The 21,846-nt window shown below is 37.1% G+C and overlaps 1 protein-coding gene across 9 annotated transcripts in view; it reads right to left on the reverse strand.

The window, feature by feature from the left end:
* Positions 1-21,846, reverse strand: part of LOC134530695 (homeobox protein homothorax) — a 689,928-nt gene that overhangs the window by 655,043 nt on the left and 13,039 nt on the right. For all 9 annotated transcript variants that reach the window (XM_063365782.1, XM_063365781.1, XM_063365777.1 and 6 more), the window contains exon 2: positions 20,499-20,725. In XM_063365782.1, the coding sequence (XP_063221852.1) occupies positions 20,499-20,725 (227 nt within the window). The remainder of the gene's footprint in view (positions 1-20,498; positions 20,726-21,846) is intronic.

Genomic DNA, 21,846 nt, shown 5'->3' on the forward strand with positions numbered 1-21,846 from the left:
CACTGCGATCGAAGCGGTTTCGCGCTCACGAGTTCAGCTGACGGGTATTTATTTTTGAAAACGGGCTGCGGAGATGCTGCTTCCCAGTCGCCAGTCCGTGGGGTGGGGGAAATCAATTTCGTCGAAGCGCCAACGCCAAGGCTGGGCTTCTACACTGAAACTTTTTTTTTGTAAAATATAACAAAAACATTGGTGAAAAATTAGAGATATTTGTAAATTGTCACATTACAATTATATTAAAGAAAACTTTTCGCAGTAATACTGTGTGCGTATTCTTACCCGGGCATTTTTGATTTTTTTTTTGTCCCAATAACTCCAATTGTTAAAATTACTTGTAAACTGTTCCCTGAATAAATTTTCGGTATTATAAGCGCGCATTAATAAGCATAATTAAACAAAATTAATCCAATTGTGGAATATTCGATTATTTTCATTGGAACAAGAAGTAACATCAATTAAAATCTAAAATTATGCGCCTATTTTCGTAAGAAATACCTACTCAGTATTATCTCCAAAAAACGTATTTCATACATACAAAAATAACCACAGCCATGTGTTGTACAAAGATACAATATCTTTCTTGTGGTATTACAGACAATCTCTTGACAACTGTTTTCCAAATGACTCTTTTTGAAGAAGTACGAAAAAATTGTTCGGTGTACCGCCCCGTTAAATTGTTTTATTCTAATTGCAGATTTTTAAGAAGAAATATTTCTAATGTGAGGTTATGGAAGCAATATAATGTGAGTTACCAAGCTTGCCCCCCAGTTTTGCACACACACTCTCTAAAGCAGACAAGAGCGTATGCAGGGGGGAGGGATGGGGGAATATAAACCCTCCCCCCAAATCCTAAAATATCTATCATTCTCACCAACAAAAGGAAAGAATTTGATAGCAAACAGCGGGCAAAGTGGTTCGATACTTCCTCTCTCCGCCCCTAATTAAATTCTGCGCACGCCCTTGACCACAGGTAGAAACCACTTCAGCATGATTACATGGTAACTGGATGAAGCCATTTTTATTTTAGCCCATGGTCTGAGCCACGTTGGGTAGACAACCCAAAACTTTGGCTGGAGTGTAGCGTTTGTTAAATCAGAGTGCCGTCTGCTGACAATTCCTAAATCCATGCCCTAACGCCTAACATCCACGGTGCGAAGGAATAGATACATCGTGTCCACGGATTTCTTATTGATTTCTAATAATTTGCTGTGAATTATGGTGCCAGTGTGCGTTACCCAAATGTAGAATGCTGTAGATATAACTTACAGCAAATATTTTAATGGGTAAAACATAGGAAAATTGTGAGAAAAACCCGACAAAAATGATGTCAGTGACTCTGATGGCGTGGAGAGTCGCTACATGTTTATGCAATATGTGTTTAATGTGCCGTGAGACTAATTAAAGTGATGGCATCTAGCGACGTGGAGTGGAAAACAACTAGAAAACAATGCTGTAACGTGTTCCGCACATCGCCAATGCCATCAAACATTTCACTTACATTTAAATGACTTTTTTTTAAAATAAATTTTGGCTACAATAGTCACTGCAAAACACAAAATGCAATTATTATACAATGGAAGATCCTTAGAAATTGTCCTATATAAAATATAACAGCATGAAAATGCCATAACCTAACCAAGCGAGTGAAACTAAGCGCCTTATTGGATTAACGCATTTTCATGACAATTCATGCAATTTTAACTAAATTATTTTCTTGAATTTGTTGTTCTGTCGCAAATGTTTTCAATGGATATTCACCTATCATAGGTGTACAAAGACGCGAGCATAATGATACTTAATTACAAAGGTTTGAGCATCTTTAATCATTCATAATATTACAGTTTGTGAATTTATGTTGATAATATTCGTGGCAGAATAACCTATGCAAAGGGGGTATCAAGTTAATATTTTAGAAATAGTCCATAAATAAAATAAATGACGAAGGAAACGAAAAATCAACCTGGCATGTGAGACCGAAACTTAAGACGTGTTGGCAAAATAATTATTGCTTTTTATGTTTGTTCTGTGAATATCACCAGAAACACCTTCGCACTTTTTTGCAATTTGTACAATGCCAATACATGTTTTCATAAGCAACACTTTTTTCTTACTGCTTACCCCGTGGTCTTATAGGTACTACTAAGTTTGTATTCTGTGTATTCACAGTTGGACAGTGCAGTCAATGGTCCTTGAATCGCGTTTTATAAATAATTATTTATTAAAGTCTCTTAATAAGTAAAAAAATTCTTATCAGTCTGTGCCAAAGTGTAGTTTTATGTTAATTATGAAATAATAAACATCGGCTTTTGTCCATTTTGGTGTGTTCAATTCATCAGTTAAAAAAATATTGTTGCAGATGGAAAATAGCCAGGGACGTAAACTAATAAAAAAAGAGCTTTAAAGAAAGCCTGTTAACATGTTTTAATTTGTACAACTATCCGTGTATTTATTACTTCCCGTAAAGGTGAAGTACCTACGCCTAACAGTGTAACTGATTCTAATGCCTTGTCACACTTTAAATAGCTTTAAAATTACCCTATAAACGGTAGTCCCGTATTATTCCGTTTGTGAACTGCTGTGAAAGTGTTTTTAATTTCGAGCACTAACACTGTTGTTTAAAACTCCTTTGTTAAAGACCAGAAAATCTTGCAGAATTATTGGGTGACAATCTAGAAGAAGGGTATTGGACGCGTCTTGAAGGAAAAATAGTCAATTAGAAACAACTAAATATAATCTTACCGATCAGGAGAGAAAGTGAAATTAGGCAGCTGCCAATGAACACTTTCGGCTGTCTTGACTACGCACATATTAATGTGGATTCTTACCTGGCACCAGAAAAAAACCAACGAATTTGGCAGGTTCCAGCTCGTATCTTAAATCAAAAAGCTAACAAATTTAACAAAAAAAAAATATATTAAACTTTTTTTAGCACAATCGTAACTCGCACTGAAATGTTAGGTTAGTAAATAGCGAATATGCACGGAATAATAAAATAAACTCTAAGAACGAATTTTCTTCAAATTTTAACAAATAACCTCTACCAACTGTAAACGTTCTGATGACGCAGGTTATCAAACTGAGTCATGACGTTAAGACTGGTTGAAAAAAATGTGCAACAGCGATTAGCTATACATAAAATATATAAAATGAGATTTAGTCTATGGATATTTATACAAAAAAATAAGTGTTTTTACGTAACTCTCATCTGGTAACAAAACATTATAACCCCAAAATTTTATTAAAGACAATATATAATTCCAATATAAGATATATACTTGAGACTTTGGATTACATTTTAAACTTCAACATTAAAATATTTTGGTTTTTTTTTGCTAAAATATATAGATAAAAACTTGTATCTACGTAAATATGGGTTGTTTTTTTAGTGCTATCAGTGTGTTAGCTTACATTAGTTAAATCTGTAAACAATTTGATTTTCAGCATTAATATAACATTTGTTACTAAGAACGCGTTAATTATTTGATCACCTTTACTTTTTTTAACATTTAACTTCGCACCTTTCACTAAGAATATTGAGAATAATCTTAGTTGGCAGGATTTTATTTTACTTTACTCTGTGTGGTTAGACCAGTGTGAATACACCAATATTTACGTAGGCCCACGCACAGTTGCTTCGAAGCGCCCTGACACCCACATTAGAATGACAGGAGTTGGATCGATCTACGTATGTGTAAAATTTGACAGTTACAAAACCTACCAATGGTATTTATTTCCCAAACGTTACTAGCAAATGATGAAATTGTTCACAAACAGCGATGACAGGGTGACGATGGTGCAAGGATACGTAGACCATTGGTACTACTTTTGAGAACTGTCACATTTCAGAACAGTTACGTTACACGGACTTACACGTTCCCCCGTCGCTGGAACCTTGTCCACGGAAAGGCCCGCCACGTCTGCATTATGCAGCAAGGCGAAAACAAGGAGAAACGGCCCGCGCACCAGAAGGGAAATTGAACAAGCTTTCTCACCCTTCGCAACACGCGTGAATACTTAAAAGCATCGGCCGCAGCGCTGTCTTTTATCCTGCGTTCGGCCCTTGTTCACTCCTGACACAAAGTGCTCTTTGTATTAGCACGCGGATAAACGAACGCGGAATACGAGACGCAGTTAAGGGGCGAAGATAGATGTCATCTTGATACAGCTAATATTTTTCCGTGACATGTAACTACCTATATATTGATTTAATCACATCATAGGACGAGGCTGTTCTATAAAAGCACACGATTCTGTGCGTTTCTGTTCACGACTATGATCGCTCAGACGGACATTCCATTGCGCATCTTTAAAATATACAGTTCTACGCCGTTGGATATAATCACGAACATTGCACAATAGACCAACCCATGTTAAAATTACATAGCTTGGAGTGAGTCCATCACCGTCGGTAACCAAATGCTACTGTCACAAAGCAAAGGGGAGTGCCTTTTCTACAAAAAAAATTAGGTCTTATTTTTAATTATTTTGTAGAGATTATAATTCCACGTGCATTTATTACGTAAAAATAGAGCTGCATGTAGTTGCTGACAAGATTATGTGTACCTAGCTATTATAATACATTAATGCACATTAAAAAATTGTACTTTTCATTTTAAGAAATGCAGGTAGGTTTTAATAATTTATACAAACAATATACACACTCACTGATCACATCATTATAAATCTTAAAGAACACGTGTTTTCGATTAGTGTGATCAATTCCAAACCGTTTGTTGATTAAAAAAAACTTAACTAAATGAACATATCCTTTATAACGTTCGTGTTAAAAGAATTGCTACTTAAAGATAATGTTACTATAATAATTATAATAATATTTCTGAGTAGCGATCCCCTAATAATTTTTCTTTTGAATACCAAACAAGTCAACTTAGTTCTGAAAAAACATGCAGTTAGATTAAATTAATTTTAAAACATCACATTTTTTTCTTGCATACTATAAAAATTATAATTCCACGCTGAATTATAACTATTATATGATAAATAATTATTTTCTACGAAGTAGATACCAAACAAAATGATTGAGAGAAATTTTTTTTCCTACATAATAACCAGAAATGGTTCATGCATATAACCATTACTATTAAAAAATTGTAGAGTGACCACATTATTATCTGGAAAGGTTTTTATAAACAATTTATTTTCTTGTTGTCGCACAGTTGCTTGCTTGTAATGTGAATAATTATTAGGTTTAAATTTCCTTTTTGTATTTTCCCCAACAATTTTGACAAATGAAAAAGTAATCTAAGGGACGCTAGTCTTGTTGAAAAATAAACATAAAACACTAAAAAAAATATTACATTACTAATAGTGAACTGTGCGCATAAGTAAATTATGAAAATTTTCTTTATTGCCTACGATATGAAAAGATTTTTCATTCTACTTTTAAGTTTATCGCAATACGAACAAGTGTAGACATAAATGCGTGTAAATTACCAACGCAACCAAAAATATGATAGTTTTACATACAGTTGCCATTTTGTCATCTTAAGTTATCTTTAATGTACATGGTTTGAGTTTTATAAACAGAAGTGTTTTAGGTCCCAACACGTTTCTTTCGACAGTCGACTAACCCATACTTTGTTCCTTTAGGAAGATGCTTGTCGCAACAGGCAGGGAACATGATGGGTAAGACGATTGGAACGGGGAAACCCCAAAATAAACACTAGCTGCAGCTCGACCACTTAGGAACATAAAGCGTGTCGGAGCATCGCGCAATCGATAGCAATGGTCTTTAAAACTGCCATCTGGATAAGACACGTGTTTGTGGCTGACCACGGGGGGAAAACCTTACAATCAGGTCATTTCTACCAAGTCGTAAACATACGCCTATTGTAGAAATCATCCACTCGAGCCAAAGTTTTTTTTCCTTTGTGGTTTTTAAAATATTGCTAAGCACGTTTTAAAGCATCTTTTGCATACCGAAAGTATGTAGGTATTTTACCAACCTTGCCGACATTTATCAGCAAGGAAACTGAAGCCCACTTTCAAATTCATGGCGATGAGGAGAAAGGTACCTATTGCTAAACTTGTTTAGTCTAAAGGTTTTTGCTTTTATTTACTTTACCTGCTATGCAAGTCGGATTTTGCCTTATTTAGGGTTATACAGTTCGTAAGTATGTTGGAACCAAACGATATCATATATTAATATTCAAGAGTCCTGGTTGGGACTGAAATTCACGACCTGCTACTGAGTTGCTAATCAGTAGAATTTAAGTAATTCGGATGAGGAGCCTGTGAATTTTCCATTGATTTGAATCTACCCTAGTTCAGCCTTGAGGCTCACACACGTCAGGTTACCACGGTCGTCAAAAACCTCAATCTCACACAATAGGAAGTGAATTTTAAACGATATCATAGCAAATTAAAAAAAGGTAAAAATTTAGTAAAATTGAGTAAAAATAGTCAAATTTGAGTAAAAACTTATGATTTCTGCACTGGATGAATTTCACTGATTACGTAAGTGATTTGCGTTGAATGAGTTGGGTAAAAATCATCAGCTATACCTTCAGCTCTGATAATGATAGTGTAATATTGATTCGTAGACGGAATTCATTGACTGATTTTCCAGTCAAAAGCATTTCACTTGACTAAAATCACAAGTACTCGACACCGCACGGGTAATTGCCGGAGGAACGAGTCTCGGAACCAACCTGAGGTCTCCTCGCCGCATGCACATCAATGAGGACGTTGACGACGATGTTGTTATTCTTAGTTGTTTGACCAACAACATGGAAGACGGTTTTTATACCCCACACCACCGCACAAATTACTTTTTTTTTTTATAACATTAACATAAATTCCTTTGGAATCCACTTGCCAAGAAATAAATTGTAACATATTCAAGAAAACTACTGTAAATTTTAAAAGGCATGCCTATTGGAAACAATACTGAATACGTATAGTCACGCTTAGAAAATTATTACATGTTGATCAATGTTTAATACAATCATAAGTGTTCTAAACAATGGGAAAGATAATAGAATATTCAACAATTTTCCTTTTTTTTATCATTCTTATTTATGTGCGCAGTTAATACTGGAAAGCTATTCAGAGAACAGTTTACAAAGAACTTTAACAAATGTAAGTACTGGGACAACAAAAAGCTTAAATTCCCGGGCAAGAATCCGAACCCAGTATTAATGCGAACATTTTTTGTAGCAGTACAGATAAAAGCCTGTACGTATTATGTGCTGGGGATTAACCATGCAGGGAGAGGGTCATATGCTACGTAATTGGGATCCAATGAACCCCGATCATTCACGAATATGTCTGAAATTCGCTTTTCGGAATTATATATATATATATATATATATATATATATTTATTTATTTATTTATTCTGTGTAAACACGAAACCTACAAACGTACTTAACGTTAACAGAGATAGATAAAGAGTGATCAGTGGTCAAGTTATAGGATCATACCTACAGAAATTAGAAATTAAATAAAGCAGTTTATAATGGCATTCAAACGTTCTTCTGCATTTAGAGTAGTATCTTTGTATAACATGCTTAAACTGATAGAAAGATGAGGGAAATTAACTTTATGCGAGCAAATAAAATGACCGCAGTTTGCATTTTCTTACAAACTCTAATTAGTGCATGCCCTCCTTGAATACAATTAGCTAGTGACATCCGTGGCCGTGGACGGTGGGAAAACAAATGAGAGTCGATCCGTAGGTTGAGGACTATAAGGCTTTGGTGGAGAAAGTGAACATTTTGAGGCACTGTTATGCTGCGCGCTCCTGCAGCGAGATCTGTGAGCGGAAGTGACGTACATATTTGTTTATTCTTTTTATTTTTCCCCTAAATATAATATATGAGTTTCGTGTTTGTATTTTTTCTGTGTGCAAGTGGAATTATAAAAACATATATTTATTATTTTATTATCAACTGCCAATTAATTGTTTTCGCAATATGATCTACATATAATTGTGAGCGCTCGACTTGCGGTTTCAGGTAAGTTGCGCCCTCACATGATTAATAACAGCAAACAGGTAGGAAAAACTGCGCTTTCACACAAAAAATTAGAAGTGGTGTATTAACATGTCACTTAAGACTTTTTATCGATAAACTAATCAAAATTTAAACTTAAAACCATGTTACACATGAAACTTGAGATGGTCAACTGATGTTACAATATTCTGTCTTTTGCGGGTTTTTTTATATGGCAATTCAAAAGTACGCATAATCTGGATTTATTTTCTATTTCTATTTAAGAAGCTGGAAATTGCAGTCGTATTTTATACTTTTTAATTTTTGCTTGAACAGTAGTTTTTTTTTTTTTATGTTACCAGACTTATCAAACCCTTGGTGAGGTCTTTGGGCGAACTGAACGTGTTCTGTAAGTGTACAAAACTTTGGCAATCTATTACTCAAGTTTTATGGACATCCGCTTTTCATGTAATCCTTTCTTTCTTTTCTCTTGATCCATGCAATAAGCAAAGCACGCTGCTTGCCTTTCTCCGTCTCGGTTACTGTCAACTGGATCCAATAACTAGAGACCGGAAAAATTCGCGAATTCTTTTCGCGACAGGCTAAAATACAAATAATTATACCTCAGTGATGCCTCCGCTATTGGCTCACAACTCACCTGGATGACTCTGGGCCAATGAGAAACACCCAACCAAAGCTTTATCGAATCACAGGCTGCTACGTTGGGACGCCTCACAAGACAGCAGCCAATGAGTGGGTGGCATTTGACCGAGTGTACGTAGAACTATGAAGTTCATCCTAGAAGTCATTGAACCCGCGAATTTTTCCGGTCCCTACCAATAACACAATAATACGTTCATTCATCTAACCAACACCGCTTAAACTGAAGACTTCAGAAGTATGAGGTCGAAGGCCGAAGCGTAGTTAAGTCAAACGGGGCTAAACAATAAAAAATAATAATAATAAGGGAGCGCGATTTCCCCTGCTATTCTGAAGAGCACCATCCCACTTTTAGTGGTACGACGCAATTTTCATGCATCCGTGCCCTCAGCGATAAGCGGAGCCTCAGTTGTCAACATGGCAGTTGCCGATCTATATATAGGCTACTGTTCCCTCGTCTGTGGAGCGAGCCGGAGCGCCCGGGTTGGGTTACGTCGACGGGAGGCGAAAACGAGGCGGCGGGGACGAAAGCAAAGTAAACTCGGTGCACTAGCCCGAAAACGTTTAGACGCCCCTTCTCTCTCTTTCTCTCTCTCTCTCTGTGTGTGTGTGTGTGTGTGTGTGTGCGCGCGTGCGTGTGTGTCAGCGTTAACGCCGCCGATATGTCGCGTTCATATCTCCCACGCTTCCTCGCAAAAACCACACGCCAAATTCTAGTAGAACATTTCGTTGAGACGTACAGGCTGCCGTATTGCAAAATTTGTTTTTTCAAATACCAAGCGACAGCTCGCGGTGCGGATTCCGTTCAGCATAAGGCTCCACTGCTGGTATTACAATATTCCAAGACACAAAGATAAGGATTAAGGTACTGAATTTGCTACGTATTCCTAGTGCACGACAGGACGCGGCCAGGATTTTGGTGTCCCATCTGTTGCCAATCTGTAGCCCAAATTCCGCGCATGCGCAGAGCTCGCTTTTTCGTTGATTTCATCCACATGGCGGACCCGCATCTGGTGTCATTAACTCGTATGTAGTTACTTTTGTGATCACCGGGGACGTACCAAGCGTGCTGGTGTGCCAAATGAAACGTTCTATAATAGCAAAAATATCCTGGAATACATTTTGTACACTTTAATGGTCATAACAAGAGATAATCGCAACTTAAAAAGCATTTGAGGAAATAATAAAAAAGTTTTTATTTTTGTGCGATGGTCCTGTTATCTGTAGAACTTATTTTTGCAGTAGCAATTGTATCGATGGTTGCGAAACGTCCGCTAGAATGCGTTGAAACCAGTCTCTTGCCTCGCGCAGAGCACCGTTTGTTAAAACGGTTACCGTTTTGTAAATCTGAGCCAGGCGCGTAGGGACGTGCGATTCAAGATCCGGGGTCGCCCTTAGCGCCCCCTTTGTTATAAGAGCTCGTGAGCAGAGGAAGGACAACTCAAACAGGTCTGCAATAATTTTACAAAGTGGTAGTAGTTACCAGACTTCAGTACCAGTAACATAATCTGTTTACATAACATTCCCAACTGTTACCACGCTAATTTGTCCTCGTATGTCAACAAACCTGGAAGGCTGTGAGTACTAAAATTTTGGTTCCTGTAAGTCCTGTGACCATTCCTCTCCCTGACTCATGAGTTTCTAAAGGTGTGAAGGGCTGGGCTTCGCTTCGCGACGTCGCCGGCCTGGCAACTGGCCCGCGTTCAGCCACCCGGGGGTGGCTTCCACGACCCCCCGCTGGGGAGGGAAAAACACATCCCCCCCTCCTTCAGCAGGCACGAACGGGAACTACAGTTAATCCTCCGACCCTCTCTTACCCGTGAACAAAAACTACCCTTCCCCGGACATTGTTCTCCCTGCCACCCATGGCTAGCGACAACCCAGTAGAGCCTTCGTCCAGAGGCCGCGACGACGGGGGGGCATTCAGCTCGCTATCCGCCCCAGAGAAAAATATAAACGTTTGCCTGCCCACCGCGTCGCTCACATCATGTCTCTTGCCAACGATCTGACTCTCGGAAACAGCCTGCAGTTCCCTTCCATAAGCAACTGAGTCTGGCACGTAGTAGACTGTTTTATACTAGCAAAAAAAAAAAACAACACCATTTCGTAAAGTTGCGACGTTGACATGTTCCAAGAACAAATCTAGACAGCTAGGTAAAAATTGCCAATTGGGGATTCAGTAAGTCTACTAAAAGGAAGAGCCTGCTCATGTGGTCTTAGTAGTGCAAGTCAGCAGCAGATATCTTTTTTACAACATGATATTGGGTTTCAAAAGAATAAGTCAAACTTCTCAGTCCATATAAGGAAAAAAGAGCACAAGTAAAAATAAAAATTACTTACACATTTTCTTACATGTCACCCTAGAAATAATAACAGAAACATGTTTCTTAGGATGAACTAATTTTGAAAAATTGCTTATTTGTTGAAACGGAAGCACTTTTTTTTTAAAACGGGAATTTTTTTTAGGTGTTTTAGGACCAACCACATAAGTAATTATTTGCGAATATCTACATTACAAAAAAAAAATTCTTTGTTCAGGTCAGGCTTCAATATTAAGAATAATCACGGTTTATTAAACCATTTAAATAATTATATTGAAATAGAAATTCAATTATCATACTACACGAGTGTAATAATGGTTTGAGAGTTTTTTCTTCTTCGCATTTATATGATAATGTCGTGTCAGTTTATTTGTATTTGACACGTCACATGATTTGGTTGGTAAATAACAAGACAACTCGCTCATAAAAAAGTTATTCTGAATATTTCTTAAAATATCAATTAATATTTTAATAATGTATTTTGGACACTTCACCCGAAAGAAAATCTTTAAACATCTCGTAAAAATATTCCGGCATTGACTACGGGCTACACATGTATTATCTACTAGTAGATACGTAGACAATTTTGTGTGTTTGTTGATCGAGCTCCAGTTAATTTCGAGGAGATTCAGATAATATAATAAACATTAGAATAAACATAAACTTCAATGGCAAAAGTAGGAAATAATTGTTCATGAGAAGAATCTTAAAACTGCAATTCCTTAATCCTGCAAAACATTTAGTGATATCACGGTTAGCTATCGATCTGAATGATGTTCGTCAAAAGGTTGAACCATTATACTGTGTAAAGTATTGGAGTGACCACAGTAATAATCGTGCCACGGTGGTAAAAATAACAAACGCGGTACATTTTCGTATAAATATTTTGGATATCGAGTGATTGGTCAAAGTTATTATCGACGTTACTGACAAGAGCCAATAACAAAAAGAAACAATGCGTCTGCCACATTATTTATATAACGTGACAGAACTAATGCCTTCGTCATAAATATTCACATATTTATATAATTTAATAAATATATTTAGTTTGACAAATTATTAATTTTTTTTAAATGAGAGAGTATTATATAACTTGTATCTATGATCTCACGAACACCTTACCTGACGATACAAATACAATATCATGCGTAAAAACTAAATAAAAAATTCGTACTTGGGTGAATTGTAGAGGCAACATAATATTTCTACTAGCAAAATATCGGAAAACCTTAAAGATTAAGTAAAATTAAATTTGTTATTTCTGTAAAACTATTTATAGAAAAAAAGGAACAACTTAAAGCTGTATAACCATTGTTATTTTTCAAACATAAAATTTGTTTAGAAATTAAGCACAAAACGTATTATAGTTTAATACACACATTATTAGAAGAAGTATAATTTCTGACACACAAACAAATTTTTTTTTCTGAATAAACGATACACACAGTGTTTAAATGTATATACATATATGGCTATTACAAATATTTGAAGAATGTTCCACCTATTCGTTTCATTTTATCGATATGTTGATGATAAATATACAGCAACTACACAGAATATAATTATTGTAACACAATTAAAGGCAGTCCACGTTAGTCATGTGTTTCAAAGTTATTTATAGTAAAATATCTCAAAAATTTATTGTTTAAGGCATTGTCAAATTTTACATGTTATGTATGCACACGAATTAAACGATAATAGTTTCTAATATTGCAACGAGTTTCTCAGTATAAAACCTATACGAACCAAATTAAATGTTCCGCTTAAAATGTGTGGTTTATAGTTTGATGGTTCCTTTATTTGACGTTTATTTTTTCCTGTCCGAGGGATTAATAATGCGGGCAATGTAAAGAAATCATAGCAATTTGCGAATACGTCTGCTGCCAAGTTAAAGACTTCAAAAGACTCGTCGGATTTAAATGCCTTTGCTATAACGACAGCACTGTTTATCCTACAAATATTGTCTCTTTGCCAATAAAAGCATGGGCCCCAAAGAAACAGCGAGGCTTCAGAAAATTTACCGAATGAAATGAGCTCGACATTAAACAAATATACCTGAGAAGTGTAGCCAATAGGACATCGAACACGCAAATTGTTAACTTAACTCAGAAAAAAAATCATGTGTTTATAGGTAACGTAATTCATAAATCAGCATTTAATTAAAGAAAACACTACCACTACGACAATCCGTGAGTAACAAGTAACTAAAAGTAGTGCTCCCAAAAATTTCACTCACTTGAAACATTTTTACAATTTAATTTACATATATGCCTTCTAGCAATTAGTCTGTCGGCGTCTCCGTAATTTTCTGCCATAATAATGGCCACGCCAGTTTTGTAGACATTAAAAATGTTTTAAAACAAATCTACACTGTAAATTCTTTTTTTTTTTAATTTTACAAAGATATTCTTTGGTAACGCAATCTGCAAAGACCTGCTATTGTAAATCTACAAATACAACAGTGTGTATTGTACAGTCCTGTGAAATGAAACTATATACATATGGTTAATCTGAAGAAGCAAGATTTAGCGTAGTATCAGAAATTATAGCAAACATAGGCATAGAGTCACAGTATACGTTGTCTCACAATTATGTATTAAAAAAAAGTTCAGTGTTTTACTTATAGCAACACGATTAAATAATTGGCAAATAAGTTTTAAAAATAATTTCGTTGTAAAGGTAAAAAAATGTTTTGCCGTGTAAAGAGTTAGAAGTCCCGTTACTCTGGACTTGATGATACATAGTCATGTGGGAGTCATTTAATCAGTAGCTGCTGCCACAGAGTACCTTCTGTCCTGACTGCACATTGTTAAATAAAATGTTCGTCTGTCAACTTTGTTATTGGTAGCCAGTACTCCAAAACGAGACAAATGGCCCGTGAAATGCCATTGCAACGCGTAAGAGCAGTTTCCCACTCTATCCTGTCATTAAATAAGAACGGGCGTTTTACTGATACCTGCCTTTTATTTTGTAAGGACATTGTTCTAAAGCGCGTATACATTTAGTGTTTTGTATAACACACGTCAATAATAAAATAATCCTTTTTTACGCGTGGTGAAAATTGTGTTAGAGCAGCAGCCAATGAAAAACACAAATTATTCCTGGGTCTCTACAAACGATACACCCATTGCTAATCGGATTTATTTGCGGTTCAGTGACTTGCTAACGAGACCTCGGCCATACCTCTTCCCCCATTAAATTAGCAACCAGTTATTTTTTATTTATTTATTATGGTCTTTACTGATGGTGAAGTTAGGGCGAAACACCTTTTCTTATAAGTAACCGCATTTTCTGTTATTACATCACGCATTGAAATTTTACAAATACAAGAACATAAAAATAATAAATGATAATATATATTAAGATATACAACATAATTAAGCTTTAACCAAAAATTAAAGTTAACCATTAAAAAATTAAACCAAAGAGCTAATTTACAAGTAACAAAAAAATACGCATATGCATACAAGTGCTGCAAAGTAATTAACACTTAAATTGTCCGGATTAGTAGTTTACATTAAAACCCGTCACTCACACAGAGATTCAAGCAGTAGGTAAGCCGCGAAATGATCATGGTAAGTAGGTGTTCCAATGAGGTTTTTTTTTAGCCTGGATATAGTTGCAAGAATTTACCTAACTGTACTGTACATGCGAATGTTAGATAGTTTCTTACGGTTCCATGCATGACTGTAGCGTGATTGAAGCACAATCTCCAGCTTTACCCTATTAAAGTATACATGCATCGGTCTGCTGGGTAAAAAAATGGGGGGCAAACGCGTGCTGGGCTTGCTCGCGGCTGTACACTGCACTCTCTCGCGGCATGCACCAAGAACCAGTCAACAACTAAGTAGGAGGATAGTAAATAAATTAGCCAATATTCAGACATGATGATTCGTCGCGCGAAACATTGGCTGCTCGCTAAGCTTAATGCGTTTTGTTTGTAGTAGAGACCTGCAAAATTCGCGGTTTCGAGGGCATTCCAGATATACTGCACATACCCCTGTACGCTCGGACAAATAACGCAAGTTCATTGGCTGCCGACTTTTAAGTCGTCTCAGCTGGTTTGTCTGTGATTTGATCCTTCTTTGGTTGAGGGTTTATAACTGGTTGAGATTCGTTCAGATGAACAGTAAGCCAATAGCAAAATTATCTAAGAGGTATAGGTATGTGTTTGAATTCTAGCCTATAACCGAATGAATCCGCGAATTTTGCAGGTCTCTAGTTTGTAGGGACCGGAAAAATTAGCGGTTTCAATGAACTCCAGGATAGACTCCACAGTCCTCTGCACCTGTTCATTGGCTGTTGACTTGCGGTGTCTCAACTTGGTGGTGTGTGATTTGATACTATTGTTTGAAAGTTCCTCATTGGCCCAGAGTTCTTCCCATGAACTGTGAACCAGTACCAAGAGGTAAAGTTGTTTGAAATTTAGCCTATCACAAAATGAATCCGCGAATTATTATGGTCTCTTTCATCACATATCATTGTCTCACGGGTTACTTGGTTTACTCTGAAGTAATATTAATCACTCTCTTACAAACAACAGTTACTTAAAACCAGGAAAGGAGTTACAACGTGGCGGTAGCCAATCAGCAAGTGTCTACCCTGGAGCAGAACAACGCAAATTACGTAGGTGGCCACTATCGCGAGCAAGTGACAAGTCGACGGAGTCCCGTTCGTGCAACGACCATATATCTGAAAGACTGGAAACTCAACGTTGGTTTTCTGTACGCTCATACAATCACCGACTAAACTGCCTTCTATGAATCTACAAATGAAGTAGGTAATGTGATCGAAAGTGCGTGACGATAGAATGTTTTGAAAAAATCAATTGTCGACGGGTTTTTTTAATCTCGAATGGAGGAACTAGATAACTATTAGTCTCGCATTGTAGAGTATTAATAATTAGCTGCCAGGACTGAACACAGACTGAAGGGGACGTTTTTCGAAATCAGATGTAGACAGTAGCTGTCTTCTCAATTTGAATGTCAAGTATGCAAAATAATTTCTATCACTGGCAGAACCCGGGAGATGTTGTTCTGCCACTGTATAGTTATTTACCTCTATATATCTTAAAATGGATGGTCTGCATGTAATGTAGTCTCTATGAAGCACTATAGAAAAAAGTGTAAAAAATGAAATATTACTGATATTGAAAAGATTCTATTATCTAGCTTATGCTCGGCATGCGTTGCAATGCCTCATTCAATGTTGTTTTGTAATTTGTTTGAAGTAGGTACACATACAAAAAGCATATATATATAATCTTTATCTATACCTACATCTATTTACCTCTCTATCTCCACATATATACATCTATATCTCCCATTATCTCTCTTCTATATACCAATCGCTATACCTCTGTATATATATATATACCTTTAAGTAGCTCTATATATCTCTTTATCTAACTCAATTTCATTCTCTATACCCCGTTCTGTCTCCCTCTATCTCTCTGTCCCTATCTCACTCTACATCTATCACTCTATCTCTCTGTCTCTCTTTTATATTGAATTCAATTCAATTGCGTCATGCATGCGTACTCCCAAAGAAAACAAGGACGAACTGCCGCAATACAATTTGAAATAAACACGTTTGTGGAAACGACTCTCGGGCTAACTACTGTTTACATCACACAAGAATTGCAATTTCGCTGTTTGTATTTAATTCAATTCAATTTTGTGAATTATCGCTGTTTCTATTTAATTAATTTCAATTCTGTAATGAGTATGCACTCATGCACCGAAAACACATGAACTGCCGTAAACTATATTAAATACACGTATTTGTTGAAACGATTAGTGCGACACCTATTGTAAAATAGTTGTGCTAACTCAGAAACCTTCGCGGGCATGCGCATAACAACTCACTAAAATTTCATCGCAAACGGATGAATGGTATAGGAACGCATACGGGACAAACGAACGAAAATTCAGAAGTGACAGACACCCCAAACGATAGCGCGTTTAAAATTCAAGGCAACGCCATCTATTGACGAAGTTCCAAACTGAACTGTTATTTGCGCGTTAGTTCGAGCTCCACTAAGTGGAGGGGTCTCACCAAGAAGGGTAGGAAATTGTCAGACCTCACTATGTGTATGACCGTGTGGCGAACGTAGAGAAATGACACACACTCGCTCCATTAGGAATAAAATGTTATACATAGTAATGTGTGGCCTATGTGTTAATCCAGGTTATGAGCTAGCTGTGTACCAAATCTCATCCAAATCCGTTCAGCGGTTCGGGCGTGAATGAGTAACACACGTTCACACAAACTTTCGCTTTTGTAATATATTTTAGGATAATAAACGCCTCACAACTGGTTTATTGCCAGGATGCTCGATAAAATTTCCAAACGTTGAAAGGCTTTGTTGTGTTATAAAGAAAATTTTAATCTTTACATTATGGACTATACTGCATCTTAGACTTTATCATAGTGTATCAATTTTCGGCACAATTAGTTTTATTATTGGCTATGTTCGTTAAGAGGTGCTTCGCACTTTTTCTGGGCCGATGAAGACGAGGTTACTACATCCTTGATTCGCCTGAAATTAGCTACGGCATGTCAGCCATTATTCTACCTATCACAATAGCGAGAAAACCAAATCTAGGTGGTTTTGAGAAACATCGCGATTTAGCTACCGATACTGACAAGCCGCCACTTCGTGTACGTTACAAAATTATTTTTTGGTGATTTCGAAATATTCGGTAGGACGAAATACAAGGCGATATCGTGACGAAGTGTGATAAATAAAGGAACTTATAACGGAAGTAATTTTAATGGTTACCTGAATTTACGGTAAATGTTTAACATGCACCACCTTCGGAGGCAATGCGTTCTGTCGCTCTCGTGTGAACTGCGCGCGTTACGTCGCTCACCTACGCGAGCTCTGCGGCGACCACCACCGGTCAATGATGCGAGCGAGCGCACTTCACATTGGTGCGGTTTTACGCATCATCATAACTCCATAAGTATTGAGATTACAGATCATGTTGACATAACATTTTTACTACAAAAAAATAACTAATGAAACTTCACAGACAGTGTAGTTATACGTTAGCTGCATACAGCGCTGCTGCCATCTGTGTTTATCGGCCAGTAACTTGATAGCTAAAATATTTTACGTACATTCACGATTTGATGGGCTTTAGTGTCAATGCGCGTACAGTAAAAATCACAGGTTATGTGTAAGTTCCGTGTTTAAAAAAAAAAAAAATTGGGCAATTCAATTCAGTTTCTAGTAGTGTTACGCAGTCCCAAGGCCTTGTCACAAAAGTGGAAGTGCAACAATCATGACACCAAATAGTAATGCAGTTAACAACACGGTTTTTCCTGATCGTTAATACGTCCCGTAACGCCCTGACGACGTCATCGCCTCGACATACCCTACACCAGAAGGGCCGTGTATTTTTCGCGAAAACATTTTCTGACATGTTTTGTGTTACAACACTGCAGCATTGTTCTTGTATCGTTGTTGTCTGGGTTTATTTGAGGGACATGTCTACTGTCAGCACACAATTCATTGTGATCAAACAAGTCCTGAATGGCCCGGCCAAATATGGCAATGGCTTCTCTTGCACACGGCCGCCAATCACAAGGAAAGAATCGCTAGCGAGGAGAAATAAGTAATTTTTTTCGCAATAAATACGCTGTTAGATATTACAGCAAATATTTATTTTTCAAAAAATTCACCTGAAGTAAACGAACTGTTTTTCGTAATTTAAGTTAACCGGTTCTTCGTAGAAACAAAGCCGTAATTCAACTTCCACGTTTTGTTTAGTCAGTACAATGCTAGAAATTGCAGTGAATTTACGTATTTATTTAACGAAGAAGCACCTCTAATAAACGAATAGTACTTCGTAATTTTAAATAACGGGGTCTTCGTAGAAACTACGCTGAATTTCAACTTTAGAGTTTCGTTTACAATTACAATTATATTCAGGGTAAAGGCACATGAAGGAATAAGAGCGTTTTTTCGCAATATACTTAACAAGTTTATGAATGTTTGGTTAAATATTCTTGTTGATTCCTGTTTTCGAATGAGTAAAATATGTAAACGTAAATTTACGAAGATATCCGTAAATTTACAAAGATCTCTGGATAATTTATAACCAGCGTTCTTCGTAAATTTTATATGGAAAGTTATAAAGGTGTTTCAGGATTCTAAATCAGTTTTGAAATTTGCTTGTATAACAATCAGTAGAGATCAGAAAAATTCGCGGATTCATATCGCGATAGGATAGACTCCAAACGCGTTTACTATTTGCTGCTTAAATGATTGGACCACAGGTAACAGAACACTCTCAACAAAAGAAGTATTGAATAACGAGTATGCCAGTTAACAGACTTCACGAGTTAGTAGCCAATGATGAAATGAAATTTTCCAGAGTACATAGAATTTTTCCAATTCCTAGATATCAGCTTGTTGATTTATACGTAAGGAATGTAAAAATTCGCCGGTTCTATGACCCCTAGGATAGACCACAATTCTCTGCATACTTGGAAAAACGCCAACTCTACATTGTCTGCTGACGTCTGAACGGGTTAACCTCTTTGATTGAGGGTCTCAAATTGACCCAGAGTCCTCCAGATGAACAGTGAACCAATAGCAGAAGCCTCACGAAAGTATAATTCTTCCAGTCTCTATTTGTTCGTGTCAGCGAGGAGGGTGTGTGAGGTGTGTGAAATTACAGTAAATTTTTGGACTTTTCAACCAAGTATTCACCTCAAATAAACGAAGAATTCTTCGTAATTTCAGATAACTGAAACTACGCCGTATTTCGACTTCCCGATTGCAGTTTTCAGTTTATAAATAAACAGGATAAACATAAGTACACGTGGAAAAAATAGGTGTGTGTTTTGCAGTAGTCACAACCAGTTCTTTAATTATTTGCCTATACACCAATATTAGTATAGTTGGTTCATGTTTAAACTAAGTTCAACTTAGTATCTATAAATTTACGAAGATAATTTGTAACCAGCGTTCTTCGTAAATTCAAGTCTGTACGTCCCATTCCAGGACATTTATTACTTTAACGTTTAACACTGTTAAACTTGTAGACTTTTTGAGTGGCTGAACTTACAAAAAATGAAATATGTTTATATATAGTGCATACTTTTTGAATCATTGGCTAGCAAAGATGAATACTTAATTTTTTTTTTGTGCACCATGGATAAGGAGAAGCGATTGGAATAAACAACTGATGATTTTGGTTTTAAAGGCACTGCATTTGGCTACCGCATGGTATGGTTTAAAATTCTTTCAGAAAAAAATTATTTAATTTATTTCAGCCTTTTAAAATCACAAAACTTCTGATGATTTTAAAAAGACATTTAAATTAAATTTTTTTTCTTTCTGAGCGAAATTAAACGTTAAGTAGCAGGCAGTAAAAAAAGACTGTAAACCTAAAAAGCTCCAGATTTATATCCAATTACATTCCCCTTAGCCGTACTGCAGAAAAATGTTAAAAATGCAACTCTGCTAGATAATTATGCAACGTGTATGTACACGCACTGCTACTCAAGAGGTCGGCAAGTCGAACAGCGTGTGGAAAGTAACGACTCACCCGTAGATGGCGTCCTTGTCGCGCTTGTGCACGTCGGGCACGGAGCCCATGACGTGGTTGGCGACGGGAGCCACGTGGTTGGCCGCCGCGTGGTACTGGTGCATGCCGTGGCCCACGTGCGGCGAGTGGTGCGCGATGCCTTGCAGCGGCCGGTGGGCCGCGTGCGGGTCGTACATCGACGGCGGCGGCGGCGGGTTCTCCATGTACGGGTGGATGCCGTCATCGTACTGCGGGGGCAAGCAGACACGCGCGCTCATTCCACCGGCACCACAACATGGGCAACCCTGGCCAATTCACCACTGGCGAAGCTATACTGCTTTCAAGCTAATTCACACTCCACGCCGCTCAAGGGCGCAACAACAGGGGGGGGGGGGAGGGGGCAAGGGTATTTTGCCCCCCCTCTGAAACCTTGAAGTGGGGGCAAACGGGGACAAAGAAAGTGTTGCGTAATCAATTTTTAGATAATAAAACTGCTTAAATAGCACCATTTTCTACCTTGAAATACAAATTTTCCCGGGGGAGGACCCCCCCGGACCCCCCGCTTCAATAGGGGGGGATCGATGATTCTTTATAAAAAAAAAGGTATATTGCCCCCCCCCCCCCTTTTGGAAATTTAGTTGTTGCGCCCCTGACGCCGCTAGATGCCACTACTGCAACTAGTTACACGCGCTTAAAAGCTTCAGTACATTACACACCGCCAGGTTCGCTGGCATCACTCGTCTCGCGTATTCCTTGCCAGTTTCCCATTTTGTCACATTTACAACATTTGGCACCAGTCACTCTGGTAGCTGCAAACAGATTACAGCCTCAAAAGAAACTCGCTGCGAGCAATCTTTAAAATGTTATCATGAAGCGAGTATTGTTTAACAGATATGTTCAAAACACATCAAAAACATTATTGGCGATTTATATTTGAAAGGAGAGTGAATTTCGTTCTCTAATTTATGATTTAATTACTAACAGTCTGTCTCACACTTAATGTAGCTTTTTTTTTAAATTTCTCTTAATTAATGCCTACATTTTTTTTTTAAATTCTAGCTCGATACCGCCCATGCATTTGTTATCTTGTCACAAATATTTCCATCAGATATTCACTTGATGAAACTTTTGACACCCATTATATTACACTAAGTTAATATCTGTTGAAAATTTATGTGGCAGAACAACATATGCAAGAAAGATATCGAGTTATTTTTTTGAAATAGCCCTTAAAAAAGTAATGACAAAAATCACATGGCGTGTAAGATCAAGCCTTAAACAAGCATGTTCACAACACGTCAGCAAGGAATTAGCTTTGAACTTCCATTAGAACCAAAAAAAAAAGTTTTCTATTCTGTTATAACTTCAA

Source organism: Bacillus rossius, chromosome 3 (genome assembly GCF_032445375.1).
Source record: "Bacillus rossius redtenbacheri isolate Brsri chromosome 3, Brsri_v3, whole genome shotgun sequence".
Taxonomy (NCBI): Eukaryota; Metazoa; Arthropoda; class Insecta; order Phasmatodea; family Bacillidae; genus Bacillus; species Bacillus rossius.